At 44.8% G+C, this 19329-nt stretch overlaps 1 protein-coding gene across 5 annotated transcripts in view; it reads right to left on the reverse strand.

Annotated features, from left to right (window-relative positions):
- The window catches only part of LOC125448320 (arf-GAP with GTPase, ANK repeat and PH domain-containing protein 1-like), a 190109-nt gene that overhangs the window by 47659 nt on the left and 123121 nt on the right, over positions 1-19329 (reverse strand). For all 5 annotated transcript variants that reach the window (XM_048523567.2, XM_048523565.2, XM_048523566.2 and 2 more), the window contains 3 exons: positions 17414-17548; positions 10980-11104; positions 5477-5629 (listed from right to left, as the gene is read on the reverse strand). In XM_048523567.2, the coding sequence (XP_048379524.1) occupies positions 5477-5629; positions 10980-11104; positions 17414-17548 (413 nt within the window). The remainder of the gene's footprint in view (positions 1-5476; positions 5630-10979; positions 11105-17413; positions 17549-19329) is intronic.

Consider the following 19329-nt stretch of genomic DNA (forward strand, 5'->3'; position numbering starts at 1 on the left):
ATCCATATCCATCAGGTAATCCAAAAATCCATTGCACTGCTGTATACAATGGCACTGACATTATAACATTGCATGGCTGTGACCATTTCCCATACGCTGTGTTGTTCCAGTGTCCTGATGTGGTCCAGCTTTTCTCTCAAAGCAAGTGAGAGTGTCACAACATATTTGGTTTGTCAGCTACAGAGATGAAAAATTGAACCTGAAAACTGATTTGCCAGCTATTGCAATCCCATCTGTCCCATTTATCACAGGGGAGTAAACCACTGCTTCTGAATGGCTGACCAGCAGTTTTTGATGCTCAGAAAAGGCCTTTCAATTGAAGAACAGGCTGATTTTTTTTAAATCAAGCAAGTCAGCAGAATAGAAAAGGCTATATTCTGAAATTCAGCAATTAACCCTGTGATTGGCAACAGATTCAGTGAAATTAGCTCGTCAGCCTCCCAGTTATGTACCTATCTCGACTGAGATTCTGGGTTTGGTTCTGTCTCCTCCAGCCTCTGCTGTTCCAAACACTGCAGTAGTTTTAGCAAAGTCAATATAAGATTTCAGCTTGCTTCATAGCTGGATCATCCCAATTACTGCTTTCAATCTGGCGACTGAATGCCTGGAGAAGTGCACATTAGGACACATGTGAAAGGCACGATACTCACACCATAAAGGATTTGAAATGTTTTGGACCCCTCTGCAATTTATGTCTCATGATTAAATTTTAGTCCTCCTGCACACTTGGAAAAAGGAGTGGGGATCTCTTTTGGCAATAACTTGGACCACTGGATCCAGGTGAATATCCAAGCCAGACACCAAATTAGGAATATCCCTCGTGACCTCCAGAGTCAAGTATTTCAGTAGTGGTCTTCTTCAGCTCCAAACCATTCAAACTCTATCAAGTGTATCCTGTATAGCACCAAGACCCATTCCTCAATCACTCATCTTGGGTAACATTAGCTCCCCATAGACTGATGACTTATATTTAATTATTCATACTAATCTTCATATCCATCCATGGCTTCAGCCACCTTCTCTTGAACTTCCTTCAGAATGATCTATATTTCAAACATCTACTGCACATTCCCCCTAACCTTTTGCCCATCTTTGGGTTTTCACCTGATTTGGTCTCATCCTCTGAGATTCCCACTCTAAACATCCCCATCTCTTACAAAGCTAATTCCAAAGCCAATTTCTTTGACTAGGTTTACAATCCTCTTCCAACACAGCATCTGTTATTTTTGGTTGGAGTGGGGAGGGGGTGAAGGGGAGAGGGGGAGAGGGGGAGAGAGAGAGGTGGAGAGGGAGAGAGAGAGAGAGAAGAGAGAAATTAATTTGTGCAAATCAAACTCCTACTAGTGACCCAATAATCTGTTTCTTTGTGGTGTTGATTGACAGATAAATAATAGCCAGAACAGTGGGAACATCTTCTCTGCTCTTCTTTAAAATTGTTCCATGGCATCTTTTACATCCACCTGAGAAGGCAGATGGAACCTTGTTTTAATATCTCATCTAAAAGACAGCACATTTGTGCAATGCTTGGAATGTTATGATTTAGAGGTGTTACATGACATTAAAAGGTGCTAGAGTACTGAAAGTTATTGCTGTAGACCAGTTCCGTGTGTTTGTGAGCAGAGTGCTCCCCCCTTAGAACTCACTCTCATTAATAATGATACATAGCATATGATAACTTGGGTTACATTCTGGGATATGAGGCTTGGAGCACTGCTGGCCCTGACCATGTACATTATTCATCCCTTCTCCATTATTCCAACTCAGTGTCTACTCAGGCATATACTAAACAGGCCATTTTGGCCTCCTCCAGTGGTCCTCAACATTACAGATACCAGTCTTCAGCCAATTTGATTCACTCCTCATGATTTCAAGAAACAGTTAGAGACACTGGATACTGCAAAGGCTACGGGCCCTGACAATATTCCACAATAGCACTGAAGACTTGTGCTCCAGAACTTGCCGCTCCCCTAGCCAAGCTGTTCCAGTACAGCTATAACACTGGTATCTACCCGACAATGTAGAAAATTGCCCAGGTGTGTCCTGTACATAAAAAGCAGGACAAATCCAAACCAGTCAATTTCTTCCCTATCAATATACTGTCAATCATCAGTAAAGTGATGGAAGGTGTCAGTAACAGCGCTGTCAAGCAGCACCTGCTCAGCAATAACCTGCTCAGCGACACCCAGTTTGGGTCCTGCCAGGGCCACTCAGCTCCTGATCTCATTACAACCTTGTCTCAAACATGGACAAAAGAGCTGAATTCCAGAGGTGAGGTGAGAGTCACAGCCTTTCACATGAGGGTTGCATTCAACCGAGTGTGGCATTAGGGAGCCCAAACAATACTGGAATCAATGGGTATCGGGGGCAAACTCTCCGCTGGATCGAGTCATACCTGGCACATAGGAAGATGGTCGTGGTTGTGGGAGGTCAGTCTTCTCAGCTCCAGGACATCTCTGCAGCAGTTCCTCAGGGTAGTGTCCTAGGCCCAACCATCTTCAGCTGCTTGATCAATGACCTTCCCTCCATCATAAGGTAAGAGGTGCATATATTTGCCAATGACTGCACAATGTTCAGCACCATTCGTGACTCCTCAGAGACTAAAGTAGTCCATGTTCAAATGAAGTAAGATCTAGGCTTGGGCTGACAAGTGGCAAATAACATTCATGCCACACAAATGCCAGGCTATGACCATCACCAATAAGAAACAATCTAACCACCCCTTGGCATTCAATAGTGTTGCCGTTACTGAATCCCCCACTACCAACATCCTGGGGGTTATCGTTGACCAGAAACTCAACTGGACTCACCACATAAACACAGTGAGTCCCCAGAGCCTGTCAATCATCTACTAGGCACAAGTCAGGAGTGTGATGGAATACTCCCCACTTGCCTGGACGGGTGCAGCTCCAACAAATCTCAAGAAGCTCGACAACATCCAGGACAAAGCTGCCGCTTGATTGGCCCCACATCCTCAAGCATCCACTCCCTCCCCCACCACGTGCTGTGAACATTTACCACACTGATTGCTGGGAAAGCAGGACTGGCATATAAGTCTGGGACTATATTTGCTGGAGTTTAGAAGAATGAGGGGGGATCTCATAAAATCCTATAAAATTCAAACAGGACTAGACTGGATAAATGCAGAAAGAATGTTCCCGATGACCAAGGAATCCAGAACCAGGGATCACAGTTTAAGGATGCGGAGCAGGTCAATGAGGACTAAAATGAGGATAAATTTCATTAGCCAGATAATTCTTAGTCCCAGTAAGCAGTTGAGGCCAAAACACTCTGATGAAGGGTCTAGGCCCGAAGCGTCAGCTTTTGTGCTCCTGAGATGCTGCTTGGCCTGCTGTGTTCATTCAGCCTCACATTTTATTATCTTGGAATCTCCAGCATCTGCAGTTCCCATTATCTCTGAGGCCAAAACACTGCATGTTTTCATAAAGTGAGATCTAGTTCTTAGGGCTAAAGGGATCAAAAGGTGTGGGGAGAAAGTGGGACCAGGGAACTGAGATTGATGATCAACCATGATTGTACTGAATGGTGGAGCAGGCTCAAAGGGCTGAAAGGCCTTCTGCTATTTTCTATGTTTTAAACTAGTTTGCCAAAAGAAAGAGTAATTTTATTGGTTACTTTTTGGCTGGTTGATACTGATATCTGGAAAACAGTTACAGGAAATCAAAGTGGTTTTGTTCTGTGATTGTTACTGATTAAAGAGTCCAAAATTGTTATAATTCATTTTAAATTTTGCAGTTGAGCCAATAATGATATTTTGCCTGATATGTGATATAGACCTCCATAAGTAAGAGAGGGATAAACAGGAGGGTAAAATAAAGCAATAGAGGAAAGATAGTGAGGCAGAAGTACAGACAGACAGACCAGAACAGACAGCAGCATAATCTAGAATTCCTTTTAGTTAACAACAAACTGCATGTACTGCAGTGCAATTAATTAAAGATCTGAGAAATAACCATCAATCCGCAGGTTGCCAAAATTCTGTTTCACTTACATTTGAAGCGAAGCTTTAAATATCATGGCTCCATGTCTAAAGTACTTGTCAGGATTCAACTAGATTTGTTAATGTACTTTGATATTTTGGCATTATGCTTTAAACATAGAGATTCTTCTCAAGCCCCACCCCGCACCTCCATGGACTGCAAGATGCTCATATTAATCAACGCATATCAAACCAGGTGTACTGATCCCTGTTGGCAGTCTGCTGCCTTGTACAGAAGTCCGAGAAACAATTACTGGCAATGGGGTGTACATTTGGGCCACTGAGCATTACAGGACAGTTGAACGACACCAACTTGGTAATTACCCAAAGACATAACCCTGTCGGCTGCTTCACAAGTTTTTTTTTTAAATATTAGAATATGGCTTTCTGCATATAACCCATTAGTTATCAGTCTCCAGTTGGTGCAAAATGTCTAATCTCAATCAAGAAGGAAATAATGTGACTTGCACTTATGTGTAGAATTATACTACGCTTAATATTGTCACAGCTTAACAGCCTATTACACAAAACCATCAACAGTATACATTTCCAGAAAGAAACTCACCTCCTGACTCTCCAAAGCCTGTCCACAAGTCAGGAGTGTGATGGAACATTCCCTGCCTGGATGGGTGCAGCCCCAACAACACTCAAGAAGCTTGACACCATCCAGGGTAAAGCAGCCACCTGATTGGCTCCACACCCACAAACATCCACTCTTTCCACCAATGATGCTCGGTAGCAGCAGTATGTACTTCTACAAGATGCTCAACAGACGTTCACCTTACACAGCAGCTCCTAAACCCATAAGCACTGCCATCTAGGACAAGGGCAGCAGATACATGGGAACACCATCTCCTGTAAGTTCCCCTCCAAGCCACTCACCATCCTGACTTGGAAATACATTGCTATTCCTTTAAAGTCATTGAGTTAATATCCCTCCATGGATTTGAAGTTGAAGAAAAGCCACAATCTTACTGAGTGGCAAAGAGGACTTGAGGAGCTAAATGGCCTAGTCTGGCTATTACTTGTTATGTTCATTTTCTCAAAACATCCAGAGCTGTTAATCATTACAAATCCCATCATAGGCAATCCAGTTCTCCAAATCAAATAGGCCACTGGAACATACCTCACTCTGGTTAGACCAGGTAATTCATCCTGGATAATGACCTGAACATCTCCAAATATGTAGAGTGCAGCATCACATCACATGGTGCAATCAATCACTGAACTCCCTAAATTGGCAGGATGTCCATTAGTTACTAATTCATTGGGAGCCTACCTAAACATTTCTCACAAATATAACACAGCAATAAGATCAAACACCAAGTGCAAGCAGTACCTCATCCTATTGACACCCAAGCAATTTACCATCAAGTAAATGGTCTTGAACAAGAATAAATACATGTCGCTCGACAATTTTCTCTTGAAAGTCTTGTGAGTTATCTCCTAAAGAGCTCATGGAATCCAATAAATACTTACCGCGAAAAGACTTGAACGTCTTTTTGAATGTTTGCGGACAGAGCCTGGGGTACCAGAGGCTTGGCAAACATCAGCCCGCAAATCCCGGTGACTGATGTTCGGAGTGGAGGGAAGAGAAGAGGAATAATCACTCACATTGCCACCATTGCTTGCCTGCAAAAGGTAAGGAAGGGATGAGGAGAAAATATTGAAATGAAGTTAACATCAACAATTTAAAGCTCAAGTAGTAAGATTCTTCCAGAACAAAACGGGACGACATAGGTTTAAGGTGAGAAGGGAAAGATTTAAAAAGGACCTGAGGGGTAACTTTTTCAGTCTTCTAAGTCACATTAGATCTGAAGGCACAGTGGAACCGTTGTTGCAAAATTTACTCATAGGGTGACAAAGTGTGGGGCTGGATGAACACAGCAGGCCGAGCAGCATCTCAGGAGCACAAAAGCTGACGTTTCGGGCCTAGACCCTTCATCAGAGATGGGGATGGGGTGAGGGTTCTGGAATAAATAGGAAGAGAGGGGGAGGCGGACCGAAGATGGAGAGAAAACAAGATAGGTGGAGAGGAGAGTATAGGTGGGGAGGTAGGGAGGGGATAGGTCATTCCGGGGAGGACGGACAGGTCAAGGAGGAGGGATGAGGTTGGTAGGTAGAAAATGGAGGTGCGGCTTGAGGTGGGAGGAGGGGATAGGTGAGAAGAAGAACAGGTTAGGGAAGCGGGGATGAGCTAAGCTCGTTTTGGGATGCAGTGGGGGAAGGGGAGATTTTGAAGCTGGCGAAATCCACATTGATACCATTGGGTTGCAGGGTTCGCAAGCGGAACATGAGTTGCTGTTCCTGCAACCTTCGGGTGGCATCATTGTGGCACAGCAGGAGGCCCAGAATGGACATGTCGTCTAAGGACTGGGAGGGGGAGTTGAAATGGCTCGCGACTGGGAGGTGCAGTTGTTTATTGCGAACCGAGCGGAGGTGTTCTGCAAAGCGGTCCCCAAGCCTTGGCTTGGTTTCCCCAACGTAGAGGAAGCCACACCAGATACAGTGAATACAGTATACTACATTGGCAGATGTGCAGGTGAACATCTGCTTAATATGGAAAGTCATCTTGGGGCCTGGGATGGGGGTGAGGGAGGAGGTGTGGGGGCAAATGTAGCACTTCCTGCGGTTGCAGGGGTAAGTGCTGGGTGTGGTGGGGTTGGAGGGGAGTGTGGAGCGGACAAAGGAGTCATGGAGAGAGTGGTCTCTCCTGAAGGCAGACAAGGGCGGGGATGGGAAAATGTCTTGGGTGGTGGGGTCGGATTGTAGGTGGCGGAAGCGTCGGAGGATGATGCATTGTATCCGGAGGTGAGTGGGGTGGTATGTGAGGACGAGGGGGATTCTCTTTGGGCGGTTATTGCAGGGGGTTGAGGTGTGAGGGATGTGTTGCGGGAAATGCGGGAGACATGGTCAAGGGCGTTCTCAACCGCTGCGGGGGGGGAAAAGTTGCGGTCCTTGAAGAACGCGGACATCTGGGATGTACAGGAGTGGAATGCCTCATCCTGGGAGCAGACACGGCGGAGGCGAAGGAATTGGGAATGGGGGATGGAATTTTTGCAGGGGGGTGCGTGGGAGGAGGTGTATTCTAGGTAGCTGTGGGAGTCGGTGGGCTTGAAGTGGACATCAGTTTCTAGCTGGTTGCGTGAGATGGAGACAGAGAGGTCCAGGAAGGTGAGGGATGTGTTGGAGACGGCCCAGGTGAACTTGAGGTTGGGGTGGAAGGTGTTGGTAAAGTGGACGAACTGTTCGAACTCCTCTTGGGAGCAAGAGGCGGCGTCGATACAGTCATCAATGTAACGGAGGAAGAGGTGGGGTTTGGAGCCTGTGTAGGTGCGGAAGAGGGACTGTTCCACGTAACCTACAAAGAGGCAGGCATAGCTGGGGCCCATGCGGGTGCCCATGGCCACCCCCTTTGTCTGTAGGAAGTAGGAGGAATCGAAAGAGAAGTTGTTGAGGGCGAGGACGAGTTTGGCTAGGCGGATGAGGGGGACTGGTCGGGCCTGTGGGACAGGAAGAAGCGGAGGGCCTTGAGGCCATCTGCATGAGGAATGCAGGTGTATAGGGACTGGACGTCCATGGTGAAAATGAGGTGTAGGGGCGAGGGAATTGGAAGTTCTGGAGGAGGTGGAGGGCGTGGGTAGCGTCACGGACTTAGGTGGGGAGTTCCTGGACCAAGGGGGAGAAAATGGAGTCCAGATAGGTGGAGATGAGTTCGGTGGGGCAGGAGCAGGTGGTGACAATAGGTCGGCCAGGGCAGGCGGGTTTGTGGATTTTGGGAAGGAGATAGAAGTGGGCCGTGCGGGGTTGGGGAACAATGAGGTTGGAGGCTGTGGGTGGGAGGTCACCTGAGGTGATGAGGTCATGGATGGTATTGGAGATGATGGTTTGGTGCTCGGGGGTGTGCTCATGATCAAGGGGGCAGTAGGAGGTGTCGGAGAGTTGGCGTTTGGACTCGGTAATGTAGAGGTCGGTACTCATTGGGTGATTCTGTACTATTGATCAGCAGTTGCTATGGGATCTGCCTCCTTGCATCTATGCAGCAGTTTCCTCATAATCATCATTAGTGTAGAAAGAACACATTCAAACACAGAACACAGTCCATCCTTGATGTATTGTGAGAAGTAAGGGACAGCCTATTCATGCCTGAAAAGAACTCATTTGGGTCACACTTTGCCACAAGGGTCTGGATTAAGTTATTAAGGACTAATAAGCCTGAAACGTGGCATGGAATCTGGACACTAAGGTGACTGATGCCTTGTAAGCTGCTCTGGGTACATCTTGCCTGCTGTCATAAAGAAGGGGACTCAGATTTGGGATGATTTACTTCTGCAAGGAGCTCCTTTGAGGTTGACCAAAAGAATCCATCATCACATATCCAGGGCTCAGTGTAGACATCATTGTTTTTCAGAAAGTAAGAATGCATTGCTGAAGCTCTGCACTTCCAGTTAGTGTTGCAGAGTTAGGCTGCAGTGCAGTAGCAATGCACACATCCTAGGTGAAATGTTATTGCTTCATCTCTGTCATGAGGATCTCTTAGTTCCTACTGTTTAGCTGATAAGGGCTTAAAAAACATTAATCAAATATCTAATGATTAAATGGTTAATGCCATCCAGAGACACGTGATAGTGGATCACTGATCAAGGAGGCTGTTGGGTGAATCACGATGATAGATATTTGGAACGAATTCAATCTTCTGTGACACTATTTGAAACTAGAAATGATTGCTGATTGACCAGCAAGCCTAATCATTAATAGGAAAGACAGTAACATCATTAAGGCTCTGGCCTCTTCCTACACAGTTGTGGTAAACTCTGCAGGGCAATATCCCAACACTTAAGGTGGATTTAGTTGGGTAGGCAGATAACCAGTATTTTGTATAGGTAAACTGCGAGGGTTTAACTGGTTAAACTCCAATAGAATCCCACATAAACCCAGATTTTCTAAGCCTGGATTCTGTAAATGGTTCTGGAGTTAGGTGAGTGAGACATGCCCTTACGCTGCATTTCATGTTGGGCAAAGAGAAACTCCACCTCTGCAGACTTCTCAATTTGCTTTGGAGACTCCTAACCACAACAATTTATTTACCTATGTGTCAGACACACTGCTGACCCAAAAGACTCATTGTATGCTCTCATTCAAATTAACCACATGGCAGTGAAATAGACTGAACTGTTAGGGCATATAGTAATCATTAATTGAGGAACATATTACACAGCACATTGATCCACAGCAGCAAAGACTTCGTCAGGCTATTGTTAATGCTTAATGGTAAATAATAAACAGGTCTAGTTTCAGCCCTTGAACACATTACACAGAACACTGTTTGGTTTGCTCGAAGTTGTATGATAGTTTAATTACATGCCTAAAGCAAGGGTGCTAATTGTGAATTTGCCCAGAGCTGAAAGACACACAACGTAAGTTGGCTAAGTTAAAATATTATGCCAAGTGAACACAGCTTGGTATGACTAAGAACTGACTTTGGACAATAGACTTGACTTTGAAAAGGGTATAGTGGAATGTGGGTCCCTGAACTGCCTCCCACACACTGAATTGCTAGTCTTCACTTTTGTACCCAGTAGATGTCAAACAGATACAAGCACTGCTTTTATTTTTGCCTGCCTCAGTGCTTTATATGGTTTATCAGTAATGCACACTGAGATAAACAGAAACTGCTGCTGGAAGACCATCAACTTGGTGAAAGGCGTTCTCTGGTTCGCCTGAAACACACTGGACTTCCATTGTCAATGACTGAGTGCTGTAGACTGGCATGTTCCAAGGACCAGGATTACTTGTTGCGGACTACACATACTAAAGCTTGGGACAAGCTTCCACAAGGGCTCATTAGAGAAAGACCACTGTCTAAGACACTCTCGCCATAGGGTAAAACCCCTTGAGCTCTATGCACCAGAGAATATTTGATGTGAAATGTAAATACACATGTTAATTATAACTTGTAATGGTAAACGTGGAGGCACTTCATGTACTGTATTGAAAATGACTGATCTGTTTTGCACTTTGCGCAACATCAAATTTGAACTGCTATGTTCCTTTACAAATCCAAAGAATAAACACTATTCTTGGAAAAAAAATTGTTCCCTGACGGAGAAGAAAAGTTGGAGGGAGAATCCTCCCCATACAACTTCCTACAGCACCCAGATAACGTCCAGCATTTCAACCATAGATTCAATGGCATGACCCCTGTTGCTGAATTTCCCAACTATGAACATCCTGGGGTTCCCACTGACCAGAAACTGAACAGAAATAGCCAGACCAATACAAGATATTGGTTCCAAGAGCTGGTCAGAGGATAGAAATCCTGCAGTAATAACTCATCTGACTACCCAACACTGTCCACAAGGCACAAGTCAGGAGTGTGATGGAATATTCCCCATTTGACTGGATGAGTGCAGCTCCAACAACAGTAAAGACGCTTGACACCATCCAGGACAAAGCAATCCACTTGTTTGGCACCCCAGCCCTCGAACATTCACTCCCTTCACCACTTACACACTGTAGCAGCATTGTGTACCATCTACAAGATGTACTACAGAAATTTACAAAGACTCCTCAGACAGCACCTACCAAATCTACGATTGTTATCATTTAAAAGGATTAGGGCAGCAGATACATGGGAACACCACCCCCTGCAAGTTCCCCTCTGAGCCACACGCCATCCTGACTTGGAAATATATTGCCGTTCCTTCAGTGTTGCAGGGTTAAAATTGTGGAACTCCCTCCTGAACAGCATTGTGGGTATACCTACGTCAAATGGACTTCAGCAGTTCAAAAAAGCAATTCACCACCACTTTCTCAAGGGCCCCATGGAATGTGCAATTAATTCTGGGCCTGCATATCCCATTTATAGAAAACAACATTCTACACAAAACTATTCCAATGATTGAGGGAGGATGTAGCACATATTTCCTGTGCTTATCACTGTCTGCTGCTTGCCATCTCATGTTCTGTCTCTCTCACTCACCTGACTGCTGTGAATAGTAGAGACTGGGGTAGAGGCAGCTGAATGGCTAGGAGAGCTTGGCAGAGACTTGCATGATGTAGCAAAAAGGTGTTGCTGCTTCTTAATGGCTGAGATCTTCTGCGTGACTGAAAGGAAAAAAATAAAGGTGAGTCCTCTGCTGAATGACAGGCTGCATTTTCTAACCATGTTGACAAGAACACAAAGAATTCTGAAACTAGAAGATAAAAACAAATATGCCAAATTGTCAAGAGAAAGCAGGAAGCCTGTAACTCGTTGACAAAAATAGAGAGAAGCTATCGTCAATGATAGACATAATTACATGGACATAATGCCTTAAAGATCTCGATGGGCATTCCTTGGAACGTTGGAAGCTGAGGGGTGACCTTGCAGATGTTTATAAAATCATGAGGGGCTTGGACAGGGAAAATAGAGAAGGTCTTTTTCCCGAGGGTAGGGGAGTTAAAAATAGAGGGGCACAGGTTTAAGGTGAGAGGGGGAAAGATTTAAAAGGGACTGGGGGGGGGGACGGTAACTTCTTTATGCAGAGGGTGGTGCATGTATGGAGCGAGCTGCCAGAGGAAGTGGAGGAGGCTGGTACAATTACAACATTTAAAAGGCATCTGGATGTGTATATGAATAGGAAGGGGTTAGAGGGATATGGACCAAATGCTGGCAAATGGGACTGGATTTATACAGATGTCCGGTCAGTATGGATGAGTTGAACCAAAGGGTCTGTTTCCATGCTATACGACTCTATGACTCTGTCATAACACCAGCCAGAACAGGGAACAGCTCTGTTTCACCAAAATTACTCTATGTGTGCGAGAAACACAATGTTAAAAATAAACTATTTAAACATGTTTTGATAAAAATCATACAGCATTTAAGCTTTTTGCCCAACATTTTTGTAACAATACTGTCCCTTTAAAACTGATTTTGCTATTCCAATTGACAAAATCACCCGAGTTCCTTTTCCTTAAAATCTCCCGAAGGAACTTTAAGTCAAAATTCCGCCCTTTTTTGAGTGCTTTTTGTGCAGGCAGCAAGTTCCAACTCATTATGAACCAATTTCAGCTAATTGCAAGGCGAAAACATTTAAAGGAGAGGTGTTTTTGGCAACTTTTTCTGAAATGGTCATCAGGTCGGTGGTGGCTTGAACACCTACAGAGAAAATTATAATTCAAAGACTCAAAGACCAACAATTCCCATGAAGGCAGAAACGATTTTACAGCCCCACACTGACAAGAGAAAATCCCGTTGAGAGTCATTCATTTGGCCTGTTAATACCACTTCATCCAGTGTTTATGCCTGATTATTCCATCACGAATTCTCTCACACACCAATTGCCAATAGTTTAAGAAATATCAAGGCACTCAACCTACCCCTTGGGATATTAGTAACGAGCAGTTTAAATATTCCCTTGAAATTTCTACATCGGTTGGACCTGTTATCCACATGTTTTAAGCAGGTTGATACAGTATTGAGGGTAAGAAAATCCCTCAGATTCACCAAATATGGATAAGGGTGAATTTTATGGTTCAGCTCTCCTGGTACAAAGTGTCACCTGATCAGAGTGCGGCTTGGGATCTCGGGGATGCCATTCTCGGCTTTCCAGACATTACATGTGAAAAACAACTCGTATTTGTAACATGGTGAAACATCCCAAGGGACAGGAGAGTTACCATACAAAGACTGACACCAAGCCACTTAAGGCAATAATAATACGTATGACCAAAGGCTTGGTCAAAGGTAAGTTTAAAGGAGAGGTTTAAAGGAGGACAGGGAGCGGTAGAGAGGTTTTTACAGAAGGAATTCCAGATATTAGGGCCCATGCAGCTGACAATGTTGGAGTGATGGCGATTGAACAATGCTTGAAATACAAGGGGCAGTGTGAAAATCTATCCACAAAAGTCCTCAAATTGCCCTGGAAAATTCATTTACTGGGCAACCAGTCAGAGTAAAGACCACCCAAAAGGTGAGTAGAAAGATAAGGTAAGGAGTTATTCCTTCAATCAGAGCCTGATTCTCTCCCATGCTTGAGGAGTAGTGAACAGTGAGGTAAATAAACACTAGCAATGGCCTGGGGTTGGCGAAGCAAGAGCTGAAGTCCAGAGTTGGATAGTCGACATCTGCGATTGGGGGCTGGGTATGGGAGGTCAAAGTCTGGGTGCCAATTACCTTTTCACTGACGCCAGGAAAGGGTGCCATGGCCTGAAGCAGCCTTTTGGCCAAGGTCAGGAGGAGGAATGGAGAGTCACCATTTTGATCTTGCCAATTGAGTGTGGGGAAGTGGTACAGGCTTCAAGGAGACTGAGTCTAGGGTAAGATGGGGTGAGCACAAAGGGACTGAAGGTCTGCAGGGGAACTGGGGGTGTGTGGAGAAGATGGGGGCCAAAAGATGTCTGGGTATAGGGTGAGAGAGACAGGGGAGCTGCAAGGGGTCAGAAGTTGGGGGAGATGGGCTGCGGGACAAAGGGAGGCCACAAAGGGAGATGAGAGGCCATAAACAGGCTGGAAGAGAGGGAAGTTCATGGGAGAGGTGTGAGAGAGAGAGAGAGGTCACAGCGGGGCATGAGAGAGAGGGGGAGGCTTCAAGGAGTGGCGGTTGATAAGAAACAGGCTGCAAGGAAGGAGAAGAGAGAAAGAGGCTGCAAAATAGAGATAATAGAACTGCAGATGCTGGAGAATCCGAGATAACAAAGTGTGGAGCTGGATGAACACAGCAGGCCAAGCAGCATCTTAGGAGCACTAAAGCTGCATTGCGGGGAGGGGAGATTTTGAAGCTTGTGAAATCCACATTGATACCATTGGGCTGCAGGGTTCCCAAACGGAATATGAGTTGCTGTTCCTGCAGCTTTTGGGTGACATCGCTGTGGCACTGCAGGAGGCCCAGGATGGACATGTCGTCTAAGGAATGGGAGGGGGAGTTGAAATGGTTTGCGACTGAGAGGTGCAGTTGTTTACTGCGAACCAAGCGTAGGTGTTCTGCAAAACGGTCCCCAAGCCTCCGCTCGGTTTCCCCGATGTAGTGGAGGCCACAACAGGTACAGTGGATGCAGTATACCACATTGGCAGATGTGCAGGTGAACATCTGCTAGATGTGGAAAATCTTCTTGGGGCCTGGGATGGGGGTGAGGGAGGAGGTGTGGGGTCAGGGGTAGCACTTCCTGTGGTTGCAGGGGAAAGTGCTGGGTGTGGTGGGGTTGGAGGGGAGTGTGTAGCGGACAAGGGAGTCACGGAGAGAGTGGTCTCTCCAGAAGGCAGACAAGGGTGGGGATGGAAAAATGTCTTTTGTGGTGGGGTTGGATTGCAGATGGCGGAAGTGACAGAGGATGATGCATTGTATCCGGAGGTTGGTGGGGTGGTATGTGAGGATGAGGGGGATTCTCTTTTGGTGATTATTGCAGGGACAGGGTGTGAGGGATGAGTTGCGGATTTCACAAGCTTCAAACTCTCCCCTCCTCCCATGCATCCCAAAACCAGCCCAGCTCGTCCCTGCCTCCATAACCTGTTCTTCCTCTCACCTATCCCCTCCTCCCACCTCAAGCCGCACCTCCATTTCCTACCTACTCACCTCATCCTGCCCCTGTGACCTGTCCATCCTCCCCGGACTGACCCATCCCCTCCCTACCTTCCCACCGACACTCACCTCTACTGGCTCCATCCCTGCCCCTTTAACTTGTCTGTCTTCTCTCCACCTATCTTCTCCTCTATCCATCTTCGATCCGCCTCCCCTCTCTCCCTATTTATTTCAGAACCCTCTCCCCATCCCCTTTTTCTGATGAAGGGTCTAGGCCCGAAACATCATCTTTTGTGCTCCTGAGATGCTGCTTGGCCTGCTGTGTTCATCCAGCTTCACACTTTGTTATCTTGCAAAATAGAGATAACAGTCAAAGCTGTGAACAAAGGAACACTCAGTGAATGAGAAGCTAGGAAAATTTGAAATCACTGAGGAAATTAATAACTTACAAAATGATGCAATATCTCTAGCTTAAAGCCACACATTTTCAGGAGCTACTTTATTGGGAAGATTGTCATGGATGCAATTGTAAAGGACAGTGTGTCAATTGTAAAATTTAAATCTGTGATTGACATCTGAGATGCAGTTTTAAAAAAGGTATTAACTACTTGTTTAAAATATTCCAGCCTTGTAAATATTTGATGGAAATTTATTCGCTGTCACCTCACCAATCTGTGGAAGGTGAGTTCGGGCAATGGGCCTTTGTGTGTCAAAGTGCATGTCAGTAATTCTGAAAAAACCCTTTGCTAGTTTAAGCCTGAGATAATGGGAACTGCAGATGCTGGAGATTCCAAGATAATAAAATGTGAGGCTGGATGAACACAGCAGGCCAAGCAGCATCTCAGGAGCACAAAAGCTGACGTTTCGGGCCTAGACCCTTCATCAGAGAGGGGGATGGGGGGAGGGAACTGGAATAAATAGGGAGAGAGGGGGAGGCGGACCGAAGATGGAGAGTAAAGAAGATAGGTGGAGAGGGTGTAGGTGGGGAGGTAGGGAGGGGATAGGTCAGTCCAGGGAAGACGGACAGGTCAAGGAGGTGGGATGAGGTTAGTAGGTAGCTGGGGGTGCGGCTTGGGGTGGGAGGAAGGGATGGGTGAGAGGAAGAACCGGTTAGGGAGGCAGAGACAGGTTGGACTGGTTTTGGGATGCAGTGGGTGGGGGGGAAGAGCTGGGCTGGTTGTGTGGTGCAGTGGGGGGAGGGGATGAACTGGGCTGGTTGAGGGATGCAGTGGGGGAAGGGGAGATTTTGAAACTGGTGAAGTCCACATTGATACCATATGGCTGCAGGGTTCCCAGGCGGAATATGAGTTGCTGTTCCTGCAACCTTCGGGTGGCATCATTGTGGCAGTGCAGGAGGCCCATGATGGACATGTCATCAAGAGAATGGGAGGGGGAGTGGAAATGGTTTGCGACTGGGAGGTGCAGTTGTTTGTTGCGAACTGAGCGGAGGTGTTCTGCAAAGCGGTCCCCAAGCCTCCGCTTGGTTTCCCCAAGCCTGTTGTCTTGTGCCAATTTCAATACTGTGGCATTCTGGAAATTAATGTTTTCCTTATGTGTTGCTATTCTAAGTTTAATGAGGTTCATAATTATTGAGGATATTGATAATTCTGCTTCCGTGTGATTCCAAATACCCTATACAGCATGTCAAATAAATACAGAAGATAATGTTGCTCTGTAAGTGCATCACCTGAGAAAGGAATTAGTGAGAATTAAAAAGTACCTCCAAAAATCAAAACATAGACTCAAGGGAGCGCTCAGGGGAAAAAAAAACACCCCTGAAACTGAGATTTTTCAAGAAGTCAGAATCAGAGGAACAGATATCCTAGAGGGTTGTACAGTTGACAAACATCACAGAATGAGGGAGGGACAATACAATGGGGAATTTGTACAGAAGGATTAAAAATTTAAAATAGAGATATTGCTGGGCCAAGAATCAGTTTTAGGCTTGGTTTGAGTTAGGAGTGTTTGGATATACAAGAATACATAATTGGCTGTGAAGCATTTGACTCAGCCTTAGATTATGAAAATTGTTAAAGAAATGCAAGGCTGTTCCTTCTTTCTTATGTCATCTTTCGGGATGATCCAAAAGGAAGGTCTACTAGGCTGGAACGTAGTGGATTGTTTAATTTTTCCAATTTAGTATCAGCGAAAGTTCTGATGTGAGGATATGAGAGCACTTACTAAACAATCTGTACTATTTTACGTCATTACATATTAGATAGAACTCTCTTCCTCATGATTTTCTGGCCACCACTTCACAACCATGGTGCGGAAGGTATTCACATGCAGTCAATGGAAACCAAGTGTTCAGCCTGAATAAAACAGTCGCAGGCCATTGACTGTTTACATTGTTGCTGCTAGATTGCTGTTTTTAATGTGATCACTACAATACAATATACCTCTCTTGGTACATGAATAGGTTTATGTTTTTAGTGGGTTTGGATAAACTGGAGACTTGTTTCCCATAGTGGAGAGCTCAATCACCAGGAGACATCTATTTAAAGTGTTTGGAAGAGGGATTAGAGAGAATATTAGGAAAAACAGTTTCATCCAAAGGCTGGCAGGTGTTTGGACCTCGCTGCCCATTTTGAAGGTTGAGTCAGAAGTCCTTGATTCATTTAAAAAGAACTTGGATCTGCACTTGAAGCGCTGCAAAATGCATGGCCACTGCCCAGGTGTGGAATTAGAATGGGTGGTTATTCAGCCAGCACAGATACAGATAGACCGAATGACTCCTTTGTGTGCCATAACTCTTCTGTGGTTCTATGTAGTGAAATCAGCTGTTTACCAACTCATTAGAGTTTTAGAACACAGAAGTACACCATTTAGCTCAGTTTACCCTGATAGCATTTGGGGGTACTTGCTTGAGGGTAAACTTCGGATTTAATACTGCTGCCAGGATCAAGGTCCTTACCTTCGTTAAACACTCGATCGACATTGAGACCATATGTCGCACATGTTTCGTAATACATGCAGCGTTTTAGGTCAGCACAGAGTTTTCGTGCCCGAGCATCATCAATGACTCGTGGATTGGTAGCACTGATTGCATCTGTAAAGGAAGTGAAAGAAATCTTTCAGAGAGCAAGTGCTACACAGAAGGCATGTGCCTGCCAGAACTGTCCCATTATAACTTCTCTGGCTGCAATGTACACATATTAACTTCTCATTTATTGCTATTTATTGATATAATTGCTATTCAAAGGCAAATTAGATTACTTCATTGTCCAGATAAATGACCAACTCTTCTGCAATCAAATAGCTTTCCAAGTCACACAAATATGCTGCAGAGAGATGGGTCTTGTAACGGCAATATCCCTGGCTTGCTGGCTTGAGAGAGACCCAGAGTAATGTTCAGGAGATATGAATTCAAAACCCACTATGGCAATTGGTAGGATTTAAATTAATAAAAATTTGGTAAATAAATCATTCTGGAATTCAGGGTGTTTTGAGGTTCAGTGTCCCTACCTGTGGGTAAGAAGGTTTGGGTTCAAGCCCCACCTGCCATGGAGGTGTGTGACAACATATCCGAATAACGTACTTTAACAAAATATCAGAAACTGAAAGTTAGCAGCAGTAATGCTAACCATCAATTGCTGTAAAAATCCCATCTGGTCCTTTAGGGAAGGACATCTATCATTTTTACCTGATCTGGCAGCATAAGACCCAGAACAATGTGGCTGACTCTTAACTACCCTCTTAAATGGTCTAGGACAAGTAGGGATGAGAAAGAAATGGAGGCCTTGATAAGAATACCCACATTTCACTAAATAATAGAGTAGTTTGTAAAATCATTAGTATAGTAATAAAAGTCCACTAGTTTCAGGAATAGAATAACTATTGGAAAGGTTAGTGATGATGAAATACATTGTTCGAACATTTACAGCATAAGAAGCTGATCCCCTTGCAGTTTTATACAGTAGCATTATGTACAATATAGTGTGGTACTGGTAATGTATCTATGTTGAATATGTAGGTATCTATGTTGAAGACCTGACTCAGACTGACCTTGTGCTTACAAATCTTTTATGTTATTGAAATGAATGCAGACAGAGCCCCTATTAAACATGCCATCCTACTTGACCATTGTTATCCCTCTATCCTTACTGCATTGAAATGAAGACATAATTGAATAGAGCAGAACTATATTCTCTGCCAGACCTAAGTATTTTCAGCATTCTCAGTCTTTATTTCAGATTTCCAGCATCCACAATGTTTTGTTTCTCTATTCAATGTAATTCAGAAGAATGAGGGGTGATGTCATTGAGTTGTACAAAGTTCTGAAGTTTAACAAGGTAGATTGCTGAGAGAACAAGGTGTGGAGCTGGATGGACACAGCAGGCCAAGCAGCATCAGAGGAGCAGGAAAGCTGACGTTTCGGGTCTAGATCCTTCTTCAGAAATAGAGAAATGGATTGCTGAGAGACTGTTTTCCTCTGTGGCTGGTCATTCCAGATCTATGGGGCTCACAATCTTAGGATAAGGGGTTAACCATTTTGGATTCAGATCAGGAGACATTTTATCAAAATTTTGAAACTCATGGATCCTTGGAATTTTCTACTTTAGAAGGCTGTTGATGTTCAGTCATTGAGTTTATTCAAGATCAATATTTTGGGTGCTTAGAGCATTGAGAGATAGGGAAAGTGGAGTTGAAGTAGAAGGTGGATCTTGGGTGGAATCTTAGGTGGAACAGTTTCAAGGGACAGATGACCCGCACTTGTTTCTTATGTCTATCACACCATCTCCTACTCACTTCTTACCAACAACCTCCTCAACTTCCTCAGACTCCCTCTCCTCCCACAATTTTCAGGCTTTGAAAACCCAAATTCGGCAT

The sequence above is a fragment of the Stegostoma tigrinum genome, chromosome X (assembly GCF_030684315.1).
Source record: "Stegostoma tigrinum isolate sSteTig4 chromosome X, sSteTig4.hap1, whole genome shotgun sequence".
NCBI lineage: Eukaryota > Metazoa > Chordata > Chondrichthyes > Orectolobiformes > Stegostomatidae > Stegostoma > Stegostoma tigrinum.